Source organism: Colobus angolensis, unplaced genomic scaffold (assembly GCF_000951035.1).
Source record: "Colobus angolensis palliatus isolate OR3802 unplaced genomic scaffold, Cang.pa_1.0 Scaffold146, whole genome shotgun sequence".
Classification (NCBI taxonomy): domain Eukaryota; kingdom Metazoa; phylum Chordata; class Mammalia; order Primates; family Cercopithecidae; genus Colobus; species Colobus angolensis.
Genome location: NW_012114555.1, coordinates 3,044,793 through 3,068,994, shown reverse-complemented (window position 1 = coordinate 3,068,994; position 24,202 = coordinate 3,044,793). Strand labels below are relative to the sequence as shown.

General features: G+C 42.9%; 1 protein-coding gene across 1 annotated transcript in view; it reads right to left on the bottom strand.

Annotated features, from left to right (window-relative positions):
- Positions 1-24,202, bottom strand: part of SEL1L3 (sel-1 suppressor of lin-12-like 3 (C. elegans)) — a 119,021-nt gene that overhangs the window by 80,978 nt on the left and 13,841 nt on the right. The window contains exons 2-6 of the mRNA XM_011935640.1: positions 20,574-21,144; positions 8,465-8,591; positions 6,713-6,834; positions 6,259-6,374; positions 3,404-3,462 (exon numbers count right to left, since the gene is read on the bottom strand). Of these exons, the coding sequence (XP_011791030.1) occupies positions 3,404-3,462; positions 6,259-6,374; positions 6,713-6,834; positions 8,465-8,591; positions 20,574-20,847 (698 nt within the window). The 5' untranslated portion in view covers positions 20,848-21,144. The remainder of the gene's footprint in view (positions 1-3,403; positions 3,463-6,258; positions 6,375-6,712; positions 6,835-8,464; positions 8,592-20,573; positions 21,145-24,202) is intronic.

Genomic DNA, 24,202 nt, shown 5'->3' with positions numbered 1-24,202 from the left:
GCTGGAGTGCAGTGGCGCAATCTCGGCTCACTGCAACCTCTGCCTCCTGGGTTCAAGCGATTCTCCTGCCTCAGCCTCCCAAGTAGCTGGGATTATAGGCGCCCACCACCACGCCCGGCTAATTTTTGTATTTTTAGTAGAGTCAGGGTTTCACCACGTTGCCCAGCCTGGTCTCAAACTCCTGGACTTAAGTGATCTGCCTGCCTCAGCCTCCCAAAGTGCTGGGATTACAGGCGTGAGCCACTGTGCCAGGCCGGAGTACTGCCAGTTTTACTAAGAAATTGTTTCAATGCTTCAGTTGGGATGTAGAGTTGGCGTGTACCCCAAAATCAGTCTTGATCCCTTGATTCTTCTATGTCTATGTTTATTATGTCTTTACTCAAAATTTTAATATTTTGTTCATCATAGATTCTCTGCATTCATTTTGATGTTTAAAGACATCGTATTAATATGTTATTTATCATGATTACTGTTGAGTTAAATTGTGTGCCCCCTCCTCCCACCAAATTCATATGTCAAAGTTCAAATCTCCAGCACCTCAGATTGTGAGCTTATTTGGAAATTGGGTCATCGCAGATGTAAGTAGTTAAATTGAGATGATACTGGAGTAGGGTGAGCCCCTAACCCGATATGACTGACATCTTTATAAAAAAGGGAAATTTGGACACAGACACACCCATGGGGAGGATGCCATGTGAAGACTGAAATTATGCTGCCATGAGCCAAGGAGCTACCAGAAGCCAGGAGAGACCGGGAGCAAATCTGTCCCTCGCACCTTCACAGGGAGCACGGCCCTGCCAGCCCTATGATCCTGGACTTCCGCCCTCTAAAACTGAGATAATACATTTTTGTTATTTAAGCCACTTTCTTTTGGCACTAGGTTCTGGCAGCCCATAAACAAATGCAATCCCTGAGCTTTCTGGCACCTCCTTAAGTTTTAGGCTCACTTGCCTCACCCCGGCCCCAGCCCTGGATCATTTTGTGGCCACTCTGTCTCCCATTCACTCATATAAGCCTCTAGATCTCTAGGATTGAAAAGGAAAGGAAACGAAAAGGGGCCTATGAAATTCAACCAGTTGTCGAAAATGTCCTGGAGCTGGACGTGGGTTTCAGGGGAGAGAGGGGAAGCTCTTCTTTTAGACTTCATGTCCTGAAACCAAAACCTTTAATTTCTGGCCAGAGCCCACTTCACAGAACATGGAGATCTGATCTCCAAAGCAGACTCAGATCATCTGTTTCTCCAAAGACAGCTCCCAGGCTTCGCTGTCCTTGAACTTTTCGGAGAAGATCCCCCAGCCACCAGTTATATAACAACACTCCTATGTGTTGAATGCCTTCTGGCTGATCCGAATCTACCTCGGTGCTCTTGAAGACACGCGCTCTCTCCCTAGGCCTCAGCCGCTATGTTTCAGTGCAGCCCTTAAGCCACCTGCACCCTCTCTTTGCAGGCTAATAACACTTCTTTAGCCTTTCTATGAAACTCTAATCCTTTAATCCAGCCATGAAAATAAGAATTGTTCTGTGCGCCCAGAGCCTAAAAGAAATCAGTCGGACTTAAATGAAAACAGGAATTTTTGTTTTAATTCTTTTTTTAGTTTTTTTTTTTTTTTTTTTTAGTTTTTTAATGCAGATTCTGATTTAGAAGCTCTGGAGCAAAGTCCAAGATTCTGTATTTCTTTTCTTATCTTTTCTTTTCTTTTTTTTTGTTAAGACAGAGTATCTGTCACCTAGGCTGGAGTGCCGTGGTGGGATCTTGGCTTACTGCAACCTCCACCTCTCAGGTTCAAGCAATTCTCGTGCCTCAGCCTTAAGTAGCTGGGATTACAGGTGCACACCACCATGACCGGCTACTTTTTAAATTTTTAGTAAAGATGGGAATTTTACTATGTTGGCCAGGCTAGTCTTGAACTCCTTGCCTCATGTGATTCATCCACCTCGGCCTCCTGAAGTGCTGGGATTACAGATGTGAACCACCTTAAAATGCCCGGCCAGGCCAGGAGCTTTTTTGTTTTGTTTTTGTTTTAGTAGCATATATGGCCCTCTATTTCTGTCTCTGCCCCTCTTTGCTTCCCTCTCTTTAATAATCAGAATCCAAGAGAATCTGGGTTGTGCGGGACCCTGCATATCCCCAGCCTGTGTGGAGAGGCAGCATTCTGTCTGCTGAGGTGAAATAACAGACTCGAGGAATAAACCACTCCTCATCCCAGACAAAGTGCCTAAAAGTCCTGCTACATTTTTTTAAATTATACATTCAAAATTGGTAATTTTTATTTCTGATCTTTATGCTTATTTTTTATTTTAAGACGGAGTCTTGCTCTGTCTCCAGGCTGGAATGCAGTGGCGCCATCTCGGCTCACTGCAACCTCTGCTTCCCGGGTTCAAGCCATTCTTGTGCCTCAGCCACCCGAGTAGCTGGGGTTACAGGCATGTGCCACCATGCCCAGCTAATTTTTGTATTTTTAGTAGAGACAGAGTTTCGCCATGTTGCCTAGGCTGGTCTCAAACTCGTAGCCTCAAGTGATCCACCTGCCTTGGCCTCCCAAGTGCTGGGATTACAGGCGTGAGCCAACACCCCTGGCCTACACTTGCTCTTAAGCCTTCAATTTCAGATGTTCTTCGACATACAATGGGGTTACATCCTAATAAACTCATTGTAAGTTGAAAATATCATTAGTACGAAATGCATTTATTACCCTGATAAACCCATTGTAAAGTCAAAAAATTGCAAATCAAATCATCATTGGGTCAGGCACCACTTATATACATATATTATTTACTTATGGCAAGGTATCCTGAATTCCTAATGAAGGTTGCCCCATGGTTCTGACACTATAAAATCCACTCTTATATGTGGATGTAGAAGTAAATTAAAAAATTGTGAAACACAGGCAAGAAACTCAATTCTTAGCTTCTGTAACTCTTGTAGAGAATGGTTATATAAAGATGAAAAGTGACACCAATATCAATAGTTGTATACATTTCAAATCCAGATTATAAACATAAATATGAAGACTGTCTGCTTTTATGTCTTATATGAGGCCAAAGTTACCAACCATTCTCAATAAGGAACATTAATACTTTGATTTATTTTTCAGAATCCTTCATAGAAGATAATTTTCAAAGAAAAAGAATTATAAAGTGCCATGAAAGGAAGAATTTACAACAAGATCTGGAGAGAGGACTAGTTTTTCTTGCTTAGAAAAAAAGGTTGTGGGGGAAACAGAAAGAGTTTGTGCATGGTAGGAAAAAAAGTACAAAGACTAGCTACAGGGCAGAGAATAATCCATGCTTGGAAAAGCTGAGTGAGGAGATACGGAATAACATCAGGGCTGAGGGCTAAAGTATGAAGATTCCTTAACCCGCATGCAGGCAAATCTTGAATAAAAAGAAAAATCGCACTTACCTAATGGTCTGATTGTGGTAGCTTTTCAAATCCTGTCCAATGCTAGTGGTTACTACTATCTATGATGGGAGAGATAGACAAGAATCAGTTATGTCTCATCACCCTACATTACCTATACAGTCCTCAGTGTAAATTACTCATAATATGTGTTGGAGAGTCTTTTACCTGATCAGTTTCTGCAAAATAAAATTAACAGTTTACTAGCCCTGTGCATATTTTAAGATTTCATACATTTAACTTCCCCAAATGTGACTTGATGTGGTTAAAAATGTCTACAATGCAGTTTCTACCAAGTTTCTGATACTTCCAAACTCCAAGCCAAAGGCTCATTTGATATATTTGTCCTTAAAAGCTTGTTGTATAGAAAGACAAGGACATATGTATGATACTACAAGCAGTGTTTAAAATCTTGCTCTGATTCCGTGAGAGCCTTAGGGGGAAAACAAGATTGGTGTTGTATGTTCTTCACACACTGCTGTTCCCACCTCCCTTTCCCTAAGCACTTGGAATCATCATTCTCATTTTAACAGGGACACTATTTTTTGTCATGAATGCTGTTAGCTGTCTCTTATGCACTCTTCTCATGTCTTGGACTCCAACATAAGCCTCTGGACTCAAGGGGCCACTTACACTCTGCTAGTGCCACCACAGAGTAAGTGCTAAGGTGTGTCTCAAAGACATGGCTACAACACTTGGTATATGAAAGACAACTAACTCACCAGAAACCAATCCAGTTCAATACAACATGTTGGTACAGAAAAGAAAATGACTCACTCCACTTGTTGGCCTAAACCAACCATTTAAGTCATTTATACATTCAGTCAAGGCAGACTATGGTAGTCCCACCACAGAGGTGGATTTTGGGTGGGAAGCATTATGTGTTGTTTGGGACCTATGCATATTAGACCAGATAGAATAGAAAGAAGAAGGACAAATGGGCTAAAGTCTACACACACCAAAAAAAGTTTTTTGCCCCCACTTATCTGGTCTTTCTCTCCTGCTTTACTCAACTATGTACTCCACCACTAAATTTATCTCCTTCATTAAAGGACTACTTTTAATCTTCTGCTCAAAAATCTTCTATGGTGCCTTGCAAGTTGATGTCTAAATTCCCTGATATCCAAGATTCTCCACATTCTACTCCTAAAGACATATTTTTCCATTCCATTAGCTTTCTATAGTCTACAAATTTACAGTCTTGTCAAACTGGTTTGTCTGCTAACCTCCAATAATATGCTGAAATACCCTCTTCTCCCTTCTCCATCTAAATCCTGTCCAACCAGAGAAATCTTCTCGTGACACCTTCCCTAAACATCCCAGCATAAAATGCCATCTCCCTTCTAGGAATCAATACAAATCATGTGGCAATTAATTATTTTTAAATTATTATTATTATTATCGAGACAGAGTCTCACTCTGTTACCCAGGCTAGAGTGCAGTGGCGCCATCTCGGCTCACTGCAACCTCCGCCTCCCGGGTTCAAACAAGTCTCCTGCTTCAGCCTCCCGAGTAGGTGGGATTATAGGCACGCACACCACGCCCAGTTACTTTTTGTATTTTTACTAGAGACAGGATTTCACCATGTTGGCCAGGCTGGTCTCCTGACCTCAGGTGACCCACCCACATCAGCCTCCAAAAGTGCTGGTATTGCAGGCGTGAGCCACCGCAACCAGCTATCATCTGGCAATTAAGCTCACTTTATAATAATCTTTTACCTCCTTAATGTTACTTCCATAAATAGTCTACAAGCAACTCAAGCATAGTGCCTTGCATACAGCAGGTGCAAAATAAGATCTGTGAATCTGCTCTGATGATTTGATACTTGTCTCAGGAGCAAAGGCACTGAGCTGACCTTCTCCATAGGAGAAAGCAGCAACCAGGCTATTATGGCCATCATAATTCTCACATAGCTGGGAAGCTAAAATGTGGACCACCGCTATGTCACCGAACACTTGTAAGTAAACAAACACACATACCAAGAATCCCAGCTCACATTTTACAGACTCTTCTCAGGAAAGCAGCAAGGACTGACCTGATTTCTTTTCTCTTACAGAAAAAGGAAATGTGATCAACCTAAACACCAAGGGAAGACTGCACATCATCTCATCCACAAGACAAACAAAATGCCTCTTCCACTTTTGTTACAGGAAAATCACAGATCAATAGGAAAAGCTGATGAGAAAACAAAGCAACCAGAAAAAGGTGGCCAACCGGCACTGCGTATATTGAGAAATAGAACTGTCTTCAATTAGAACAAGAGATTTGCCAACATCCATAAAATTCATGTTATGAGAGTTTGAAGCAGTTACGTACAATGTTTTATACTACAAAGTAGATAAAGACCCTCCATCCCACCTGAATTATCACTTATGTGTGTTGGTTATTATGATCTGTTTAATGCCAAACATAAGCACTTGCTTCACTTGCCAAAAGCAGTCAAATCATTTCTTGGCTGAACTAACCAATCCATTTCCTTAAAAAAAATGTTGTAGATCTGATAACACTATATAAACATGGCCAATTATTGTTTTAACATTTATCTCCACAAAGCCTATCCCCCCAGGAGAAAAGGACTGAATTGCTCAGATCACTAAGGCTATAGAGCTGCCTGTCTGCTTTATTCATTCACCCTACAGTCAAAAGCAGCACTTTAAAAGTTAATTAAATGGGATGGGATTCTTATGATTTAAACTTCCATCTATAAAAGTTTGATTTAGCAAGTGTGTAGTTGTAAAGAGTCTATCATTTACCACAAATTTGCTTTTGCAGATTTTGTTGCTCCCCGGCTTTATGGTAATGCTTAACTTTAAGCGAAAATGCTCGTATGGTGTGTGATGAAGCATGCATACAGATACCTGGCCTCCGTTAAAAGAGATATCCAGTCGAAACCACTCCTTCAAAGGTACGATGAATTTAGTTTTGACAGCAAGGTCTTCCCCTTTGACAAGATGCATCTGAATATGCAAGTAGCCTAAAAGGAAAATTCGAGCACATGAAAATGACCAAAAAATATCTAAGAGTGAATGAAGTAGCTAGACCTTTTCAACAACTGTCCTAAGAAACTACAAGACTCCCCCCAAACAAAGCAAAACCCAAACGCGCGTTTATAAATGCATTTCTTTGTAAATAAGACATTGGATTTAAGCTTCCGGGAAAATCAGTTACATCTGAAGCCCACATTTGGAAGCCATTGCTCTTGCTGGGCTGCCACGTTGACAGTATCTTCCTTATTCTAGACAGGCATATCTGTCACTAGGTAGAGCTTCAAAAAATTACAATATCGTTTTAAAGGTTCTGTTTTATACTCACCCTCTTCCGTAAGAAATACAGAAGGTGTGCCGTACATCTCATTAGAGTCGACAAAGTACAGAATCCCACAGAGGTTGGCCTTGCAATAATGGAGTAAATAAAGCCACAATGAAACAGTAAACCTATAAGAGTGAGGGGGAAAAAAATTCTGCAGATTGATATCATCCAAGAACAGGTAATTATGGTTAACAATGACCAAGTAAATTGCTTTCTTTCCAATGAAGGGATGAATTTGCCTTCGCGTTCATCATGGGAGATCAGCTTGCAAAGCTTGATTTTTGAAACAAAGGAGGTAGTTATAGTAACTGCAAAAGACAGGAGTTAAGCTTCATTGTACAAAACTGGCAGACTTTCTACCTTGCACCAAAAACTCTGTATCTGTGTCTCTTTGAGAATCTCACATGCCTCCTATTTGAATTCTTGATTAAGGCTTACAAAGTCAGACACAGATTTTAAAAATCTGGATTTTAATAAGAGGTGATTTGATAAGAAGCTATTTTAATTTCTATGATTAAAAGAAAAAACATAATTAGAGCCTTTTAAGCAATTTTGTTCCTTTCACGGATAAAAGCCATAAGGTAGAAAAATGTAATCATCTATGAATGGCATCACTATGAGATAACAGGGACACATATATGCTATTTTCATGCTCAGATTAGGTTATTCAGTATCACGGTCCTGGCTGACCGATACAGAACAATTAATCTAATTATCCCATTCCTGGACTGGGGCTATTTTAGTCGAAAAAAATATTGTACATCTGTGACTTGTGGAGTGAGGATAAAATAACAGTAGCCAACTTAACTAGGACACATTTAGCCAAGATATGTGATCCATCCATCAGTCAGAAAAGACTTGCTGAGCACCCCTTGACACCACACACAGTGCTACTGACCAGTAGTTCAAAGACGAGGAAGTGGGAATGATTGCATTTTGTATGTGAAACATGGATCGAGGTCAAAATGAATGCATTGATTCCTCTTCATTTACCCCAGTAACCAATTTACAGTTTGGGTTAAAGTGACAGTGGCCCCAGGTTCTTTACAGATACACACAAAGAATTCCTTTCTGGTCTTTATAATCTGGCCTCAAAATCAGTGGTATGATATGCAAACAGATGGTGCCACACAGCTCCCTCCTGACCCACCCAGCTGAGCAAGCTCATGAAGATAAGTTATTACAAGGAAGCTTAGCAAGAACATACGCTCGGTAAAGTGACTCAAGATCTTTCTACAGCCAGCAGCATGGGAAGAATTAAATCACTCTGCTAAATCCATCTGGTCTGAGGTGAACCAGGAACCATTTTCAGCATCTTCAATTCAGCAGCAGGAAAAAAATAAATACATATATCTGGGTCTGGCTGAAATCAGTGGAGGAGATCAGAAGTTGTGAGACTTCAAACAGCTCGTCCAATCTTCCACGACAGAAAGGCAAAGCCAAGGCTGCAATCTGTGCTGGCTTTGGCTGGCTGCACCTGAGACCTTGCAGGGCCTCAGGCTTCAACACCTTGATGTCTACTCATGTCATGGAAGGAGGCTAAGGCAAATTGAGGATTGTTAAATGCAAGGATAATTCAAGACTCATTTGAGGTTTTCAGGTCCACCAATTCTGTCTAAGCCACGGAGATCTCAACATTTTTGCAAAACACCTTACCGTGGTGTGTTGTCCTAAGGAGTTCTTCCACTAGCCTGCCCTGGTGCTCAAATAAAACAAGCACTTCCCAACCAGCTCCCTTCTACTACCCATCCTTACACTGGGTAATCCATCCGCTGGCGTCGAGTGGCCTCCAGCTCTCGGTTTTGAAACCTCGGGAACTTCTTGACAATGCCTGTGTTTTCTCCACTGGAGGCATAAGGAAAGCCAAGCAGGGCAACCACATCTGCAAACAGCAAAACGGCTCCCTTTCAATTATATCCAGAAAAACATTCCTTCCCAAATCGCATTCATCCTGAAAGCCTCTGCTGAGCTCCAATCAAACATTTAAGTGAGATACCCTAAAAATACCAGCAAACATCTGTTGAATATACGCCAAGCACCATGCTAAGCACTTTACAGAGACCATGTCAATTACTTTTCATAACAACTCCGTGAAGTAGATTCTATTATTAGTTCCATTCTGCAGAGGCAAAGCCCGAGGCTAAGTTCACAAAGTTAATAAGTGATAGAACCACAATTCAGGTTTTGAACTCAGGCTTCTGTGTTCATAATCATTTCACATCCTGCCCTCTGAATGCTAAGAAAAGCATCTGAATTTGTGTTATAGCAGTAAGTTAACACTTTCGTAGTTCTCACTATGGTCCTGACATTTCTGTAAACATGCTACATAAATTTGTTCATTTAATTTTCATTATTATCCCCAGTCTACAGATGAGAAAACAGAAGCATGGTTGCCAAAACAGTAACTAATATTTAGTATACACTGGCAATATCTTAACACAATTCAGGGATAATCTCACTTCATTTCACAACAAACTATGAAATAGGTTCTTTTATTATCCCCATTTAACAGATTAAAAACTGAGCATCAGAGAGGGTTAAATAAGAGATGGAGTTGGCATTCGAACTCAAGCTCTTTGGTTTCAGAATCCATACTCTTAAAATTGCAGGTTTTTTTTCTTCTGTGCAAACTTTCCACAGTACATTCAACATATTACCCTACATAAAAATTACTAACCATATACTTTAACATTGGAAAGTCTTCCATTTTATTTCACAAACACAAAAGAATTCTTCTCCATAACCCAAAAACCATAGGGATGTTCATAAGAAATCTTAACTGGAGAACTGAGTTATTTCATCTATACTTAATACCTACCGCTTTCAGCAAGCCGAAGTATGAATTTTTGGTTTTCCATATTCTCCCCAACTAAAGAAAAGAGAATCCACTTAACTCAATCTAGGTATAAGAATACTTTTCTTGGTTGGGCATGGTGGCTCACACCTGTAATTTCAGCACTTTGGGAGGCCAAGGTGGGCGGATCACTTGAGGTCAGGAGTTTGAGACCAGTCTGGTCAACATGGTGAAACCCTATCTCTACTAAAAATACAAAAAAAATTAGCAGGCCATGGGAGTGTGTGCTTGTAATCCCAGCTACTCGGGAGGCTGAGGCAAGAGAATTGCTTGAATCCGGAAGGCGGAGGTTGTTGTGAGCTGAGATGGCACCACTGCATTCCAAACTGGGTGACAGAGCAAGACTCCGTCTCAAAAAAAAAAAAAAAAAAGGATACTTTTCTTCTGCTTAAAATGCTCCTTAGTTTAGACATTCATGATTAAATGGTGGAAACAGTCTATTTTCCTGGGTTTCTTGGAGAGAGAAGAGTTGATTTACGTGCAATTCACCAAATACCAATATTGGCACAAATTTTGGAGGCTTCAGCCTAGGATGCTGGACATCACAGCTCTCATTTCCCAAAGGAAATAAAAAGTTTTATTATATAGAGAGGTACCTCTGGTTTACAACAATTTGGAAATTGCAAGAGCAGTTTTTAGAATCTCAGGCCCTTCTGTATATATTTAATAGGATTAAATAAGCCAATTTCTCCCCAGTAGTCACAAATCTACATGCTTTGTTACAGGTAGAGATGCATTTGGAAATCCAAAAGCGTGGAGTTATCAGTTTCAACAGAAGTACTTAAAACCTTGGTTTTTTCAATATGAGCTCAATTTAGGCCAACTGGACTTGCAGGTCTATTATGGGGGTGGTGAGAGGGGTGAGAAATGGAAGTACTGCAAAGGTTTTCTTTGGAATCTGAAGGAAAAATTCACCAAGGAAGTTGACATCAGCTCAACTTTGGTTTGGCTTCCACTATGTTGAGTGGAGCAGAAGAGACCAGATGGCCACGTTAGACCCCTAGGAAGCCTTCTGCTGGTGATGGCTGTGGAGTGATCTAGTGTGCAGTGGAAACATTTGTCAAAACAAATGGGATTCAGTTCTGCCCAACCTGACTTCAATATAAAGAAGCTTCATAAAGGAGGTTTCTGAAGTGGAAAGAGTTAAAAGTGAATGACAATGAGCTCTCCCCTGTCCAAAGACCAAAATAAAGCAGGTCAAATGGGAGAACTGGCCGCAATAGATTATGAAGGAAAAAGCTCAGACCCAAAGATCTAAAATAATTTTACAATACTATTTGTACCCAACACATACTATTTGTACCCAACAAAACCAAAGTAACGGTAGTTTTCTTTCAAATCTGTAGCTTCACTACCTGTATAATTTGGGGTCCTAGGCAGTTTGCCCTCAGTATGATACTTTCGATTACAATTAGAAGTAATGAACAAGAATGAATTTCGGAGCTGGAGAAGACTTTAAAATTCATCTGAATAACATAAAGGATATGTTATTTATCCCAGGATAACATATAGGTCTATTGTCTAATAACTGATTATGGCTGCATGCAATGCTATAATTGACTAGCGATGTCTTGTCATGGGCAGTGGAATGTGGAGAAACAGTACCAGTGCCATCCACCACTAAATAACTAACAGGTAGGAAAACTTAGGTCCAAAGAAGTTTACTGCTTGCCTCTAGAATGTACTCATTAAAGCAGGGGCCTTACTTATTCACTATTCCATCCCCAGAGCCTAGAACAGTGTGCAGTACTTGATAAACACCCCATAAATATTTGATGAATGAATGAATATAGGTGTGGCCAGGTCAGGATTTGAACCTGTCTCCCTTCCTCCTAGTACTGTTCACAGTTCTATAATGTGCATCACACTGCATAAGCCAAATAATGACCTTTCTTCTTTCAAATCCTTTCCCCAAATTCATTTCTTTAGCTTATTTTGCATGAAGAGCTTAGGTTAAACAAACAAACAAAAAAAGACATAATTAAGACATAAATGTAGAATGCCAGGAAAACAGTTGATGTTAAGAACACTTTGCTGTTTTGTTTGTATTATTGCCTCAAATTTTAGAGCAAGAAGAGACAACAGATATTATGTGGTGCAAACCCCTTCATTTGGAGACATGAAAAGTATTGAGTGTCTTATTGAAGACTTCATAGCTGTTAAGAAGCCCTGATATGACTCAAACCTGGCTTCCCCACTGCAAACCAATGGGCTTTTCTTCTCAAAAGTCCTCCCAGAGAGAACCTTGGCTGATATTCAGTGGGTGTGCCCCTGTGCGGATATACTGGTTGCTCAAACACTGAAATATTTCTATTGTGGTTTGATATTTGATGTCACCTGGAACCTCCAAGGCCCCACCACCCACCCTGGCCCCTCCTTCAAGTTAGAGCCTGGCCCAGCAGCAGCCTCTGGAGCTGGCTTCAGCACTAAGGCTAGCACTCACTGGGGTTCACCGAGGCCCCCCACCCTCACTGATTGTTAATATTTTAAATCTCATCCCTGGGTCAGGTGGGGTTAAGGGATGACTATGTAGCCCATTCCCTAATTTAGGTGAGTGATCAGAACCCTGACACCGATTCCTTGCTCGGGAAAAGGGAACACTTCCACGCAACAAAACCCCACTCCAGATGTGCTTCAAACACACGGCAATAAAGCCACTGAGATCATCAGCCCACCCTTGGAGAAGCTGAAGATGGTCTCAATGCAAGGAATCACAATGACTACCAGTCTGTAAGCAGAATCTGCGGGGAAAGAAGCGAAGACTTCTCAACCTGGAGAAATAAAGCCAGAGCACAGGCAGCTCAGTAATGCTTTCCAAACACAAGACATTCAAAAGCCAGTGGCCAATGAGGTGTTTAATTTTCTTTAAAGCCAAAGCCTGAGAATAAAAACTCGATTTTCTAGCAGATATGATTTAGGTCAGAACTTCCTCCAGAAAGGATACCAGGCAGTGAGGCAGGTTCCTAAGGAAGTCTGTGGAACATCTGATGACAGGAATCTTAAGAATAAAATCAGTTCTACTCCTAGTAATTTATCCTCCAAACCAGCTTATAAATGTGCACAAAGATACATGTACAAGGATGTTCAGTGAAGCCTTGTGGCTAAAAGCAACAGCATGACCATCAGCAAAAGATGGGTTAAATAAATTATGGTCTGTCAGGCGATGCAACGCTAAGGAGCTGCTGAAAAGAATGAGGTCGGCAGCATGTCCTGGTACAGAAAAATCTACTGTATTGTTAATGAGCGCAGGTCCGTTTCTAGAATCCTCTCATTTGTGCAGGAAGAGAACGGGACACAACTTAACGCTTGTATGTGCAAAGAACATTTCTAGAAGGAGACACAAGAAACTGTTGCTAATGAATTTACTTCTGGAAAAAGGACCAGAAGATTCAAGGGGGAGGGGTGTGGAAACTTACTAGTTCCCCTAAACCTTTTCACACTATTTACATTTTTTTTTTATTGTTACCGTGTACACGTATTACTTTTTTGTCTACGAAAGAAGAGAACAAAAGCTCTGAACACTTCCGGGCAGGCAGATAGAAGGAGCCAGCTACATCCCAAGGCCTTCCCACCCTCGGCCTCCGAGGCTGCCCAATCCGCTTCAAAGACACAAAGTCCAGTGGGTGAAGAAAACAGGATGATTCACATCGATAAAAATTCAACTTTAAAAAAAGTATTCTTTCTAATTTAGAACCTGGGTTAGGACTGTATTAGCATATTTCAGAGAGGCGGCATAGGAAAGTCAAAAGAATCAGGAAGTCTGGACTCCAGTTAAACAAACTCCCTGAGCCTCGGTTTTCCTCTTTGTTAAAGAAAGGTTCAGAATAACACTATTTTCCCCACTGAACTATTATGAGGATTAAATGAGACAATGTGCATGAAAAAAGTGTTTTGAAAATCATAAAAGGGAATGCAGATGCTAGGCATTAATTAGTGTTATTACTGAAAAATTCAGACTACCATGATTAACTGGAAAAAAAGGAATTAGGTCTGTTTTTTTTTAATGCCAAATATATAGTTTATAACTACTAAAAGTACTATCATGACATTGACTTGAATAGTCCTGCTGTATAAACCATTTTTTTCACAAAGACAAGTCAAGGCTGGTTCCAACACTTGACTTAACTTTCAATCATTTTGTTGTAATGAAACTTTGTTATAAAAAAATCATACTTCCAGTCCATTGGATCTGAAGATGAGAATGCATTTTTAGTGAAAGGAAAAGAGAGTGGAGAAGAAAAAAACTACCATGCTGCCCCAGAGTTTCTTATTTAAGAGGGAAGATCAGAGAAATGTTCATAAAGCTAGACATTAGGGCATTTAAGAACCTTCCAAGAGTGTTCCTAACCTGCTTATCTACTCTTACTTCTTGAATTGCCTATCTCATACCTGAGATTGTGTCTTGGAAAATAAACCACAGCAAGCGTGCTGCTAGTCCACATTTCCACTCCATGGCAGACAGTAACTCATGGACATGGCACTCTTTCTCAGTAAGTGCAGACTCATCCTCAGAATCCTACTCAACACCATGTTCTAGGCAGCCACCCCCAATCAACACAAGCTAGCCTGTGAGATGAAGCCTCATTGCCATCTTTCCTGTCAAAGAACGAAGGCTTGTCGCCATTTCTCCATCAGGAATTTTCTTCTTTGTGCGCCATAGCCTATGCCTTCCCCTCTACCTGAAAGCTGAATGTCCTTCCCTTCATTTCTTTTTTTTTTCTCTCTCTCTTTTTTTTTTTTTTTTTTTGAGACAGAGTCTTGCTCTGTTGCCCAGGCTGGAGAGCAGTGGCACCGTTTTGGCTCACTGCAGCCTCCACCTCCAGAATTCAAGCAATTCTCCCATCTCAGCCCCCCGAGTAGCTGGAACCACAGATGCACGCCACCGCGCCTGGCTAATTTTTTGTATTTTTAGTAGAGATGGAATTTCACCATGTTGGCTATGCTGGTCTCTAACTCCTGGCCTCAAGTGATCTGCCTGCCTCAGCCTCTCAAAGTGCTGGGATTATAGGCGTGAGCCACTGCACCCGGCCCCTCCTTTATGATCCATGAAAACTCTACTAATCCTTCAAGTCTCTGTCAAAATGTCACCTCCTCTGTGAAGAAGCCACACAAAGTGCTTAACACATACAGGTTGCTCAGGAACTGTTTTTCAGTGAATGAATGATTTAAAATAAATACATAGCTCATGACATCACCTGGTAGTTTAGCCTAATGAATTAAGTGTGGGATTTGGGAACCAAACCACCCAGGTTCAAACTCCAGCATCTTCATTAATAGCTGTGCAAACTTAGACAAGCTACTCTATCTCTCTGAGTCAGTTTTCTGTTTTCTCCTTGGTAAATATCCCAGTGGAATATTGGGCAAATTAAATTAAATAACAATGGGCCAGACGCTGTAGTTCACCCAGCACTTTGTAATCCCAGCACTTTGGGGGCTGATGCAGGCAGATCACTTGAGGACAGGAGTTTGAGACCAGTCTGGTCAACATAGCGAAACACTGTCTCTACTGAAAATACAAAAATTAGCTGGGCATGGTGGCACACATCTGTAACACCAACTACTCAGGAGGTTGAGGCAAGAGAATTGCATGAACCCGGGAGGCAGAGGTTGCAGTGAGCTGAGATCGCGCCACTGCACTCCAGCCTGGATGACAGAGCAAGACCCTGTCTCAAAAAAAAAAAAAAAAAAATTAGATAACCAGGTAAACCACATAAAGCACTTTGACAGTGCCTGGCACATAGCAAATGCTCAGTAGCAGTAAGTGACTGTGACTATTGGTAGCCACGTTAAAGACAGTGGCTTTGTCCTCCTCTTTGAGCCTTCACACTCAGTGAAGAAATTGATCCATAATAGGTGCTCAATCTTTGTTTAATTGAATGAATCATGATACATGTTGTAGGAGCAGTACCAATAGAGCATTCTGATGGCCAGCAGTTAGGAAGTTAATTTCCGGTCGTGGAAATTTTAAAAAAACTCAACAAAACTTCAGGGTGGGGGCTAGAAAAGTGTTAGAAATTTGAGTCAGTTGTTGAAATAGGGGCATGATTTTGCCAAGCAGACATGGAAAGTGGCAGTGGGGGGAGGTGTTGCTTCGTAGGCTGGGGGAGTCGGGGCGGAACAGGAGCTATTCTAGGGGAAAGAAACTGCTTTAGCAAAGACATAGGAGTGGGGAATCAAAGACTTAAACCACAAAGGGGAAGCTGAGCTTACCTGTGGCTGCAAAGGAGAATCCCTGAACAGGAGAAGCCTGCAGATTTAACTAGCACAGCCCCGGTGGGTTTGTCTTGGAAGCTGTGGAGTATGTGCAGTGGCCCTAGGGAAGGAGCACAGCCACCCCCACCCCCACACACTCCCTCATGTGGCAACACAGCCCTGCAAAGGTATCAGTGTGTGACGTTCACAAACTGTCCTTCCCCCTTGGCTAAGAGCATTCATTCAAGCAACAAATAGTCATGAGTGCAGGGCTCTATGCTCAGCATCAGAACAAAGCAAACAAGTCCCCCGGCCTCGTGGAGCTTGTGCTCCAGTGTGGACCAGGCAATAGGTACATAGGCAACTAAAGATATTTACTGAAACCATCCAGTGGTGATCAGGATAGGAAGGAAAATGAAGGTGGACAATGACAGGAAGGGCGGTGGGGGTGGGCCTGCTGTCTTAGATAAGGTGGCTGGGAGAGCCATCTTGAGGAGATGGCATTTGAGCAGAGGGGTGAGTGAGGTAAGGAAGTGGCCATGTGGTGATCTGGGAGAAGAGCATCTTAGGTGGAGGGAGCAGTCACACACATGTCCCAAAGTAAGAATGAACTCGGTATGCTCCAGGAGAAGCAAGGAGGCCTCCTGTTGCTGGAAGCAGTCAGGAAGGCTGTGCATGGTGGGACACGAGGCTGCAAGGGGACAGGGACAGATTCCCACAGAGTAAGGGGCATGGGTTGATCTTAACTGGGATCAGTGGGCAATGGGAGGAACTGGGGGGTTTAATCACGGAGTGATGTGATCAGCTTGCACTGGCTGCTGGTGGGGGGTCAAGAGGGTATGATGGGTAAAACTGGGGGGCCATTTGCAGGCAGTGCCAGGAGTCCAGACAGGAGGATGACGGCTTAGACCAGGACAACGGCACTCCACGTGGTGAGAAATGCAAGAAGGGACTGAATATGTGACACATACAGTCAGCACTAGGTGACTCTCAAAATAGAGTATGACAGGAAGAGAAGTCCAGGTGGGTCCCCAGGTCTGGGGCCCAAGTCACCAGCCTGCATGGCTGATTCCTTTCTTTCCGTGACTCCAGCGTGAGTCAGGCACACATGTGATTTGGGAGGGACAACAGAAACGCTCAGTCCCTTCCCTCAAGGAAATAAGCCACACTAGGTAGATTCACAGTCTGCCTATGGCTACGTATGCCCCCCACACCCAGGATGCAGCAGCAACAGGTGCACCGGGGGCACGTGGCCGAGTCGTGGCACACACGTGTTCCCAATGGCTACTGACTTCTCATCCCGGTTAGGTTTTTCCCGCAGGGCTGGGTAAACGTCTGCTGCATCTCCACCAAAAATCAGCCTCATGGCCTGGCCGGGTCTGGCCTGGCAAAGGAGATAAGCTGCTGAAAGCCATGTCTGGACACATGCAGCCCTCGCCTCGGGAGCCTCGGCAAAGCCGGTGGTGGAGGCCCTCCAAGCACACTTCCAGAACACAGGGACTTTGACTCTTTTTATACATGAAAAGGAAAATGAAAGCAAGTTAGGGAGTACTTTAGTTCAGAGGCAGGGCCATCGTAGGACACCAGGCACTTGACACAGAAAACCTTCCCTGAAACCCCACATCAGTGCTGGCTGAGACAGGGGCCATACATGACAGGCCCCCTGTGGCTCAGCTCGGCGCCTCACTGATGCCATCTTGTTCTGACTTGATTCTTGTTCATCAAGAGGCCCCTGCTAAAAACAAACCAGAGGCCTGGCCCCCTTCCATCCCCACAGCCCAGATCTGGAACAAAGGTCATGGATGTTTTCCATGGGACTGTTGCAGACGCTCTTGTGACCTGTCTTTTGGAGAAGGAAGAATGTGTGCCCCTTTTTCAGTAAACAAATCACAGCCTTGTGATCAGAGCTTATTTTGAGGGTGTATGGAGCGCCCCACCATTTTCAGTGACTTTAACTCTTGGGAAAGGGTTTTCTCTGCATTATGGTTTAATTCTCACTCCTGATGTAATGCTCTGAAGCAGGTGAGGAGAAAAATCCCACTGTGCTGTTCCTAAGCCTTGTGAATATGAGAAGAAACAACAAAAGAAGGAAAAGATGTTTCACATTTTAAGGGCATATTCAGACACCCTAAGAACTGAGCCAGTTCGTTAAATGATTTCATTTGGAAACTTCCAGCTTGCAATTCAGTCATTCTTCAATGAGAAATACATGATGTGTCAAATATGAAATGGAATCATTAATCCCTGCCAAAGTCAGAGGTACAGCAAACTGTGGCTGTGTGTGCCCCATGCTCTCTTCCCCTTAACAAATTAGGTAGCCCTGTGGAAGGTATTCCAGACAGATGCCTGCGTGGGGCTCTGCCTGGAAGAGGGAGGCACACTGATCATCAAAATGATTGACTTGACTGCTTTCAGACATTTAACTACCCATCCCACCCTCCCCGCTATGTGCACACACACAGAAAGGGAATTTGCTTTCATCTTCTAGATATCTTTTCATTTAAAGCACTGCACAAACACAGAATAAGCCAGACAGACAGGGCTATTAAAACGTAGGTTAAAATTGTATAGATCTGCACAGAGGAGCCCCTGTAAAAAATGGTAAAATCTGAATAAGGTCTTGGAGTCTTGTTAACAGTATTAGATCAGCATTACTTCCCCAGTTTGGATTTTGCACTGTAGATATGGAAAATGAGGAAGCTGGGGTGAGGATACACAGGGGACTCTGTAGCCCTTGCAATTTTCTGTGAATCTGTAATTATTTCAAAATAGTTTTAATCCAGCACTTTGGAAGGCCAAGGCAGGAGGATTGCTTGAGCCTAGGAGTTGAAGACCAGCCTGGGCAACATAGGAAGACCCCATCTCTACAAAAAAATTAAAAAATTAGCTGGGTGTGGTGGTGCATGCCTGTGGTCCCAGCTACTCGGGAGGCTGAGGTGGGAGGATTGCTTGAGCCCAGGATGTTGAGGCTATAGTGAGTTATGATCATGCCACTGCACTCCAGCTTGGGTAATACAGTGAAACCCTGTCTCAAAACAAGAAAAAGTTTTGGAATATGTCATATGTGCCAGTTCTAGGGTAAGTGGCCTCTGAGCAGCTATCACGTATGGTGACACAGGACCTTTCAGTTTTCATTTGATGCAGAGCTGTCTTGGGACAGTACCAAGAAATCGCCATAGCCATTATTTCCCCAAAGACAGCCCAGCAGAAATCCCATCCCAGAGGTGACAAGAAGTTGATCACTAGAGGAAAAATTTAGAGAACATGTCCTTAAGTCACCTTGTCCTACACCCGTCCTCTTGAAGATGAGCTGTCAGGCATTTCCTGCGGAACGGTCTGTTGCCACAAGCCCACGGATGTCCTCTGCCTGCCAAGCCTGGCTGGGAGTCGGGTCACGGGAACCTCAGCAATCCTAAGTCCAACCAGCTCTGTCCCTGGCCCGCAGGTTCTCAAGTTTTAGGGTGCATCAGAGTCGTGAGGAAGGTGTTTAAAAATGCCGATTCCAGGCCTTCCTCCACCCCCGCCGATCCCAACTAAGTAGATGAAGGACGAGGCCTAGGAATTTGCATTTGCAACAAACGTTTGTGATTCTGTCACAGGTGGTCCTAGGGCCACAGTTGAGGAAACAACTGTGGAGGGCTCCCCACTGAGGGGGCAGAAGAAGAGCTGGCAGGCACTCGGCATTCACAGAGCAAGGCGCTCCTTGCACAACGGAGAGAACTTGAGAGTGCCACGTCTCAGCACACACCTGAGATCTCCAGCCCCAGGGCTTCACGAAGGCTGTAGAAGGGCCTGGGAGCCTCCAGGATTGGTCCTGCTGAGGTTGTGAGCATGTGGCAATTAGGATAAAACACAGAGTGTGGACTGTATCATCATCACGGCTTCTCACTGAGAGCTGATGATGTGCTAAGCAATCACATCTCATTTAGTCCTCATAGTACTGACCTGAAGGAACTGTTTATTATCCCCATTTTACAGATAGGAAAACTGAGGCTCAGACAGTACCAAGGTTACAGAGATAGAAAGTGGCAGGGCAGGAATCCTGCCCAGCCAGAGGTTACCATTCTGTGATACAACCTCCCTTTCCGATGGAAGGGTTCCTTTAGGTACTCATCTCCTCCAGGATAAAACACTCTGCTTAAAAACAATAGAGCCCGGACATGGTGTCTCATGCCTGTAATTCTAGCACTCTGGGAGGCAGAGGCAGGCAGATAGCCTGAGGTCAGGAGTTTGAGACCAGCCTGGCCAACATGATGAAACCCCATCTATACTAAAAATACAAAAATTAGCTGGGCATGGTGGCGGGCGCCTGTAATCCCAGCTACTCGGGAGGCTGAGGCAGGAGAATTGCTTGAACCCGGGAGGCAGAGGATGCAGTGCGCCGAGTGAGATCTCGCCACTGCACTCCAGCCTGGGCAACAGAACAAAACTCTGTCTCAAAAAAAAAAAAAAAGAAAGAAAGAAAAGAAATTTAGTGGGCTTGCAGGGGAATGGGAAGATTTTCCCAATTCTTGTTTCGGTGGCATGAATACTCCTTTTCAGCTTAAAGCAGATCTAACCCTCTCAAAGCCCATCTTCCTCAGCTCCTCTGTTCTGCTCTTTCATCTTTGGTCCTGCTCTCTACTAATCTTTCTCCTCTCTTCCCATTTTAATTTTTCTCCTTTTGTCTTCGGACTTCAAAGTCACAGACTCAATGTGTCCCTCCATTTTCCCTGTATCCCCCATCACTAATAGAAGAATTTTCTCCTGCCATTCGATCATGATACAGGCTATCTGAAAAAAATGAGAATTAGGTTCCTAGCAAGAGAGATGACCTACCATTTTCCAGAGGACACTGTGGAATCCTATTTGCCTGAAGGTTCCAAATATAACCCGTGTTCCACTCAAGGCACACTTGATGATCTTTGAAAGGGCGTTCAAAAGGCGGGATGGTCTGCAGGAGGGTATAATTCTTTGCTACAGCATGGAGCAAGTTTTCCTCCCATTTAACATTCCAGTCTCCGCCAGTGTATTTGTGAGTAATCCAGGCGCGTACTATCACTGCAGATACAGAGATGGAATGTCTGATGAAATAATCATCTCTGTAAACCATAATGCTTGGAAATTTCACATGTACTATTTGTGTCCTGCTGGTGTGAAGATGTTTCTCATTCTTCCACCTTTTCTTGTAGACGGGAATGCTACTTCTGAACTCAGATGAAACAACTGCTTCCAAATTGACAACGCAAGGCTGAGAGCATAAATACTCAACCGAGACTTCAGAAACGTTGCGAACATTTCCTTCAAAGACAGTAAAATAAATAAAGTCTTTGTAAGCCACGCTCTGCTCAGCTTTGGGTATCACTGATGTCGTCAGGGAAGTCTGCCTACCCAAAGACGGTACAACATTCTGAAAAACAGAAAAAGAAAGTAAGCAATACAGAAAGTTTAGAAATCCTCATCATAGCAGGTATGCGAATCATTATTTTCCTGGGATAAAAAGTATCAGTCTACATAAAGCAATGAATGAATGCAGGAGATAAAAGATGTTAAAACCACTACTGAAGAATTGGGGAAAAACCAACACACAAATACAATGGAAGATGAGGTCACATTAAACTCTCTCCCCAGACCCAGTAACATCTGCTGATCAGAATGTGACTGTCACATCTACGTGGCAATAATTCCAGAGTTGGTTTTCAAAGGCAGAGGCTGGTTCACAACAAACCCAGTAGCGATGGAACCTGCCTTAGAATAAAACAGAGACAACACAGCTTCAGACATTTTCAAACCATTGTCCTGACTTTAAGTGGTGGATCCGACAGTACCAAGTCAAAAGGTGGCAGAAAAGTGCAAAGTGCACCCTCAAGGGAACATAACAGGGATGCCACCCTGGCCCCCTTTTCTCCCGTAAGTTTGAAGCCAGGGCAAGCCTGCGTGATATATAGACAGGCGAGAGGCTTCTATTGCTCCTGGTCACACACAAGCAAGCTCAGACGATGGGCTGTGTTGTCCAATTCTTTCACCATAGACGATGCTACATGCACCAAGAAAGATTTTAGCTGAATGTTTGTTTATCTGGTCATGAAATTGAGGCAAAGTTTTGAGCATGAGGTGCTGATATATGAATGCTAAGAGCTCTCCTAAATATGACTTTGTGATTCAGGTATCCAAAACACGATAGAAAAAGGTCACTTTGGACCACTGCATATCCATTAGGGTGGCTATTATAAAACACACACACACACAGAAAATAACAAGTGTTGGTGAAGATGTGGAGAATCTGGAACCCTTAGGCACTCTTAGTGAGAACGTAAAATGCTGCAGCTACTGTGGAAAGCAGTATAGCAGTTCCTCAAATAAATTAAACACAGAATGATCATATGATCAGGCTGGGTGTGGTGGCTCATGCCTGTAATCCCAGAACTTTGGGAGGCTGAGGTGGGTGGATCACCTGAGGTCAGGAGTTCAAGACCAGCCTGGCCAATATGGTGAAACCCCGTCTCTACTAAAAATACAAAAATTAGCCAGATTTGGTGGCAGGTGACTGTAATCCCAACTACTCAGGAGGCTGAGGCAGGAGAATTGCTTGAACCCAGGAGGCAGAGGTTGTAGAAACCCTGTCTCTACTAATAATACAAAAATCAGCCAGGCGTGGTGGTGCACACCTGTAATTCCAGCTATTTGGGAGGCTGAGGCAGGAGAATTGCTTGAACCTGGGAGGTGGATGTTGCAGTGAGCCAAGATCACGCCACTGCACTCTAGCCTGGGGAACAGAGTGAGACTGCATCTCAGAAAAGAATTATGATATGATCAGATCCAGCAATTCCACTTCTGGATATACACTGCAAAAATTTAAAGCAAAGACTTGAAGAGAGATTTGTACACTCATGTTAATAACGGCATTACTCACACTAGCCAAAAGCAACCCCAATGGTCCATTCACGGATGAATGGGTAGAAAAAATGTGGTATATACATGGGATGGAATACTATTCAGCCCATAGAAGGGAATGAAATTCTGATACATGCTGTAAAATGGATGAACTTTGAGGACATGATGCTAAGTAAAACAAGCTAAGACACAAAAGAACAGATATTATATCATCCACCTACATGAAGTGCCTAGAGTAGTCAAACTCACAGAGACAGAAGGTACAATAGAGGTTACCAGGGTCCAAGGGAAGAGGGGATTGAGGAGTTAGGATTTAATTGGTCTAGAGATTCAGTTTGAGATGATGAAATAGTGTGGAGATAGAAAGTGTGGTTGCACAACAATGGGAATGTCCTTAACACTACTGAACTATACACTTACAAATGATTAAAATGGTACATTTTAATGCACGCATCTTTTTACCACAATTTAAAAGAAAACAAGTCACTTTGGTCTCCTCCGAGGAAAGAAATAAAAACTCCTTTTTTCAATTCTGACTTAGAACTGTGGGAGAGGCAAAGATGGACAAGACATGAAATTTGGTATCAGGGAATCATGTCTATAAACAATGGCAATACAGGCAAAACATGGTCAGTATTCCCACCAAACTGTAAACAAACCCAGGGGTGCATAGCACTGGGAGAGAATAATTCTAACTGGAAGATCTGGGATAGGCTTTATGGAAGAAATGGTATCTCAGTTGGGCTTTGAGGGATGAAAAGAAGTTCTTCAGGTAGAGAGACAAGGGAAAGGCACTGCAGAGGGTGTGAACAGCATAAGCCGGGCAAGAGGCAGGGGAATGCAGGTATACTTAGGGAATAAAAAGTAGTTATGTGAACACGCAGGTATGTGGTTGAAAAGAAAAGTAGAGTTTGGCCCTGGAGAACACTGAGTCCCAGCCCAAGGAATGTGAACTTTTATTCCACTGACAGCAAAGAATCAACAAAGGTTTCTGTAAAAGGGGATGGTGTCTCCCTTTTAAAGCAACTGATAGTCAATGTCAATTAGAAACAAGGCTAACAATTCATACAAAAATCAGCAAATGACATAGTTAATCAACAGGTAAATGCTTATTCACAGTAAGATAAATGCAAACTGAAACTGCGCTGAGATACCATTTTTTACCCACTAGATTTGCAAAGATCAAAAAGTCAGATAACACATTGTACTGACCAGAGTGTAGGAAGCATGCCCTCTTATGTATTGCTGGTGGCAGTAATCTCTAATCTCTATGAGGTCAGTCAAGTAATACCTACTAAAATTATAAATGCACTCACCTTCTGCACCAACAATTTCACTTCTAGGAGTTTAACCTACAAATACACTCAAAGTTGTGCAAAATGATGTTTGTGTAGATTTTCACTTCAGTACAGTTTGTAACTGCAGGACATGGGGAGCCTAAATAACCATCAAGAGGGAGCTGGTTAAATAAAAATAGTACATCCGGCCGGGCGCGGTGGCTCAAGCCTGTAATCCCAGCACTTTGGGAGGCCGAGACCGGCAGATCACGAGGTCAGGAGATCGAGACCATCCTG